This window comes from Numida meleagris, chromosome 5, assembly GCF_002078875.1.
Source record: "Numida meleagris isolate 19003 breed g44 Domestic line chromosome 5, NumMel1.0, whole genome shotgun sequence".
In the NCBI taxonomy this organism is placed as follows: Eukaryota; Metazoa; Chordata; class Aves; order Galliformes; family Numididae; genus Numida; species Numida meleagris.
The window spans coordinates 71,028,640-71,033,952 of NC_034413.1; the positions used below are offsets into that span (position 1 = coordinate 71,028,640).

Genomic DNA, 5,313 nt, shown 5'->3' on the forward strand with positions numbered 1-5,313 from the left:
CCCCACCATGCCCAGTGACCACGTCCCCCAGTGCCACATCCCCACAGACCTTGAACACCCCCAGGGATGGTGACTCTGCCACCTTCCTGGGCAGCCTGTGCCAGGATGCCATTGGCCTTCTTGGCCAGCTGGGCACCCTGCTGGCTCATGGTCAACCAACACCTCCAGGTCCTTTTCCTCCACGCAGCCTTCCAGCCACTGCCCCACGCCTGTAGCGCTGCATGGGGTTGCTGTGGCCAAAGTGCAGGACCCGGCACTTGGTCCTGTTGAACTTCATCCCTTCATCCTGTTGGCTTCAGCCCGGCTATCAGTCTGTCCCGATCCCTCTGCACAGCCTTCCTACAGAACACCTCGCCTGTGCACAGCCCTTAGAACGCAAACCAAGCACGGCAACGTGGTGCAGGCAGGTGATAAACGGAGGAGACCCGCACTGTGGGGGAGGCAGCCCCTGGTGCGGCCCCTCCAGTGCCTGGGAAGGAGCTGGGGAGGCAGGCAGATACACCACCCTGCTGGGAAGCGCTGAGCGGGGCCGGGGGAGCGCCAGGCGGCGGGGAACAGATCGACACTATGGGGCATACAACCAACCTCTGAGTTTTTGCAAACCAAAGAGCAAATAAACAATTCTGAATGGTACAATGAGGACTGTGTTTTGTTTGTACAATACAGAATTGCCATTTATTATTTTGACGTTGCCAATAAATAATTGCCTTTCTGTGGAACAACAAAAAAAGTCAAAGCAATATTCAGTGCCGCTGGAAATAATGTAAAACTGAGAATTAAAAAAAGCAATGATGGCTGAAGGGGAGCGCTGGGGTGGGAGTCACAGCCCAACCCTGCTCATACTGCCCCTCCCTCCCCAGAACATCCCCAATCCTTTCTGGGATGACATCTGCAAAGCTCAGTCCCAGCTCAAGACAAAACTTTCTGTAAAATAGCCTGAAAGAGACCACATCAGTAGCACTGTGGTTATACAGGGGAGTTTTAAAATGGAGAAAGCAGAAAGGAGAAAGGCTGTGTTCAGGTGGCAGAGATAAATTATCCTTGAACTCTGCCTTGTCTCAAAAAAAAAAAAAAATAAAATTTTGCATCTAAACTTAGTTTGAAAATTGAGAAGGAATGTACGAAATGCACCCACAGTGCAAAATGGCAGCATTTGGAGAACACAGCTCTGTTGCCCAGAGGCTGCACCGGATGGATCCCAGAGGTGCATGGGGCTGGGTTGGGCTGGGCTCAATGAGGTTGGGCTGTGTGGTCCTGACCACCCCAGCAGCATGGGCTGGGACCGCTGTGTGCTTGGGGCACGCCACTGTGTGAATGCAGGTACGAAAAGCGGAGAGAAAAGAAACAGGTAAACTTGAAGTGAAATGACCGTACACCTTCAGCAAACTGATCGTTCCCCCCATCCCATGGATGCCCCTGCCTGCTCTCAAGGGGAATGCAGCTAGGAAATCACATACAAAAAGGAGGCAGGGGTGGCTCCGTGCTGTGCGAAGGCCATGTCTGGGGAGACAAACAAAACCAGAACCAGCGCGAGCTCTCGGGCCCATTGAGCGACTCCCCACCTCGGTTTATAAGTGCATCATGGATTCAAACTCGTCGATTCTTTGTTTGGTGTTTCCTTTCCTGATCTTCCGGTAGGAGATGGTGTTGTACCGGGAGTAGCTGTGCCTGGAGATGTCGTTCTTCTTCCCCAGCCCCAGCTGCTCCCCGGCCCTCTCTGCTGGTGCATTGCAGGTGGGGCTGGCGGGGGGGGACAGCTCCGTGCCGCCCTCCTGCTGCTGGGTGACCGTGCTGCTCCCCTTCGGCATCTCTATCACCTGCACCTCGTCCTCCTCGGTGTCCTCCTCCTCCTCTTCCTCCTCTTCTTCTTCTTCCTCGGCATCATTCCCTCTCAGCTCGGTGCTGCTCAGGGGGGTTCCCGCCGCCTCCCCACAGGGACTGCCCGCTGTGCCCAGCGCCCGCTGCCCTGCGGCACAGAGGAGTGTGGTGAGCCTCATCCACCCACCTGGGTGAGGAGTGACACCCCCAGGATGAGATGTGACACCTCCAGGCTGCACCCATCATGCCCACACGCATTGCAGGCACAGCCCCAGGCACAGCGCAGCCCACCATGGTGCCATGGCTGCAGCCTGCAGGGTGCAGACGCTCCCCAGGGACACGCAGCCCACCCAGGATGTGGGCACACGCACGTCCCCACTTGGGAAGCGTTTGGTATTGTCCTGCTTGGCACATCTCTGCTCCAGTGCCACAACAAACGCTCTATTCAGTGTCTGCCTGCAGGGTTCTGAGTAGTAATTAGACTAAATTGGTCAGGTACTAAAAAGCTGCCTGCAATTTGGAGATAAAGTGCTCATGGCTGAGGTGAGGGGGCCATACAGGATCATTTAATAGATTTTATTGTGCACTTGCAAAGCAGCACAGCTGGAATGGGGAGGTCCGTGTGAAGAGGGAAAGCCTCCATTGTGATTCATCTCAAAGCCGTGCAGTTGCTAGGAAGTATTATTTTGCCCAGGACAAACGCTCGTGTATTTTTTACTTTCTTAGTGACAGGCACACCAGTTTCTGTTCCCCAGGCACGGCCATGTATCTCCTATATGTGCACTCACACGGCTCAGCTCTGCGACAACCACCCCGAGCTGCTCATCCGCTCCTCCCTGACGAGGGGCTCAGTATCGATGTGGCAGCTGACATATAGGAACCAGCAGCTCATGGCATCCCACCAGGCATGCGGATGGGGCAGGAACACAGGATGGCGGCGGCCATTCCTGGAGCCAGCAGCCCACATCCCGGCCACCCCTTGTCCCCATGAGGAGCCCAGGAGTGGCCACGTGAACGACCAGCACTGGGACATCTACACTGGAGCCCTCATAAACTGGGGAGGAAAAGGGACTATGTTCTGAGGACGCACAGCTACAGGCAGGAATGCATCTCTCTCCTCTGCAATGCAACGCGAGGCTTTGGCTGAATTTGGAAGTGATAAAACTCTGCGTAACATTGCCTGGAGGCCGCTTGCTGCCCTGCTTGGGACAGGTCCCAGGACGTGTTCCAGCACACAGCACTCTGCATTACCTTCCTCCAGCTCCTGGCTGCGGGCTCCCATGTCCTGGAGCTCAGTCGTACCCTGGGGCTCAGCCGCTCCCTGCTGCAGTGCCGCAGTGTTCTCCTCTTGCTTTTCTTTGGGGAATACAAAGGACAAGAATTGGACCGGTGGAACAGTTAGTGGCAATAATTAGGTTTTAATCGTTGCAGATTTGCAGAGCAGAGCAAAGAAATTGCTCTTTTCTTTGGTCACATACATTCCATTCCATCCTTTGTAACCGCCAGCTCAGATCTGTCACTAACGCTCAATGACTGCGAGTCACTGTTACACACAACTGCGGCTCAGGAGCTCTGAGTACCACACATAACACACCCCGCTGTTTGTAAGGCTGCACAGAAAACAGAAACCGTTCTGCCCAAATACTCAAAAAAAGGCGGCACCACACGTTACCTCCACATCGCTCCTCTCCATCACAGTCCCCGTGCGCTATGTCCTCTGCCAACGAGTTCGCGCTTTCCTCCACATTTCCTTTTGCCAGCACAGTACCGGGCTGTGCTTCTGCCTCCACACAGGTCGCCGTCCCCATGGCCCTGGTGATGCCATTGGCGATGCCGTCGGCCAGCGGCGGGCCTTCCTCGGGGGCTGTGCTCCCGTTGCACGCGGGCACGCCGGGCACCAGGGGCACGTTCTCGCTCATGCTGAGCGCCCGGCGCTGGGCCGCGTGTGCGGGCGCCCGGCCCTGCTCAGTCCCGGCGGTGACAGCGCGGGCAGCGGGGCTTGGCCGTGGCAGCGCGGGGCCCAATCAGCGTCTCACCCACCCCACGGGCTGCCCCGGCCGCACAGTTAAATGCCCACTGCCATTTACATAAACAAACAATATGAAGCAAGGCGGCTTTTGTGCTGGCGAGCGGAGCGGGGCTCTAACGTGTCAGCCGCGGTCACACACAGAGATTTTGTCTTCCTGCACAATGGTCCTTTGTGCCTTCCCCTGCAGCAGGAGCACCGACTGTTCTTGCCCCGTAATCCGCAGAGGGTGACCGCCCCGTCGCAGCCCCATAACCGGCTTAGCGCGGCCCCAGCTCTGATCCATGCAGCCTCAGTGCACCTGGGCCACGTTGGTGCCGTCAGCGCGGTGCGAGGGCACTGACACCACGCCACATCCCATGGGATGCTCGGCGGCCGCTGCACGGAACGGCACCTTTGGGCTGCAGAAATGCTCCCTGAAGGAACACAAAAGGGGAAGGCACGAGATAAATGCGTGCACAGGAGCTGCCGGCCGGACCTTCCTGCCAGACAATGTGTGAGGGCTGCGCGAGCAGTGCCGGCCCTTTCCTGACCACAGCTGAACCCTGCCCTGCCGAGCGGAGCCAGCTTTACGTAAGGACGTAATCTCCTGCTCTGAACGACTTTTTGTATTCATACAATGCAACATTTCTGACATCTTTGGGCTCTGGGATTTGGAAATCCTCTTGTTGAGGTCAGACCTTGATTAAAAGCAGGAGCCAAAGCCCTGGGACTGTTTTAGTTCAGCCGTGAGTTTGCATCTTTAACTCAACAGCTTCTCACTGCGCTGTAACTGGGGTTGGTGTAATTCATTCATAACACTGGTCTTTAGTTGGAAAAATGTGTCCTAGACAAATGGGTGCAGATGGTGGGAAACTGCTGCGGGTGCCATCAAGAGGTGCGCATCACAGGCTGCAGAGAGGAGAAATTACTTCTGTTCTTCTGAGCTATTGGCATAACCCTGAACTAATCCAAAAGGCCCCTAAGTGCCGCTCCTTGTTGGCCAGGTCCTGTCCCCAGGGCTTCCCTCTGGTGGCCAGGGCTCACTGGAGCAGAGGGGGTGGGGATGGGTCCTGCCTGCATCTCCCCAGTGCCCGCCTTTTCTCTGTGCTGCACAGAGCTGTAGCGGCACTGAGACACAGCCTGGTGCCATCTCTTGGTGGCACACTCCGTCCTCACCCAGCGGCACCATCCCCACGTAGCACCTCGTGGTCACGGCGCTATTTGCATGAATCTCTTCTGAACCACATTCCAAGTGACCTTTCAATAGGAGGTTTCCATTCCAGAAGTCCCTCCCCTCAAATTTCGCAGGTAGCGCCGTGATTGCAGGCAGCAGGAAGGCAAACACAAGAGAGCCTCATTGGAGCCACAGCAGCTCCACTCCATCTCAGCAATACTGAGCAGCCACCGCTGCGCGGTGTTTGCAGGGCTCCTTGTGCTCTCCACAGCTCATCGCCTGCCGCCCCGTTTCTGCTCCAATCACACAGCTC

General features: G+C 56.4%; 1 protein-coding gene across 1 annotated transcript; it reads right to left on the reverse strand.

Moving 5' to 3' along the window:
- Positions 632-3,772, reverse strand: ERMN (ermin). Its single transcript, XM_021399826.1, has 3 exons — positions 3,491-3,772; positions 3,070-3,174; positions 632-1,966 (listed from the first exon to the last, which is right to left on the reverse strand). Exons 1-3 carry the CDS (start codon positions 3,735-3,737, stop codon positions 1,569-1,571), a joined length of 750 nt encoding a protein of 249 aa, XP_021255501.1. The 5' UTR covers positions 3,738-3,772; the 3' UTR covers positions 632-1,568.

Excerpts from the sequence above, each read along its gene's own strand:
- ERMN (XM_021399826.1), bottom strand. The coding sequence starts at position 3,737 with ATGAGCGAGAACGTGCCCCTGGTGCCCGGCGTGCCCGCGTGCAACGGG. Across the intron at positions 3,175-3,490 it reads TGGAGAGGAGCGATGTGGAG|AAAAGCAAGAGGAGAACACT; the intron begins GTAACGTGTGGT and ends TATTCCCCAAAG. Across the intron at positions 1,967-3,069 it reads CAGCCAGGAGCTGGAGGAAG|GGCAGCGGGCGCTGGGCACA; the intron begins GTAATGCAGAGT and ends TCTGTGCCGCAG.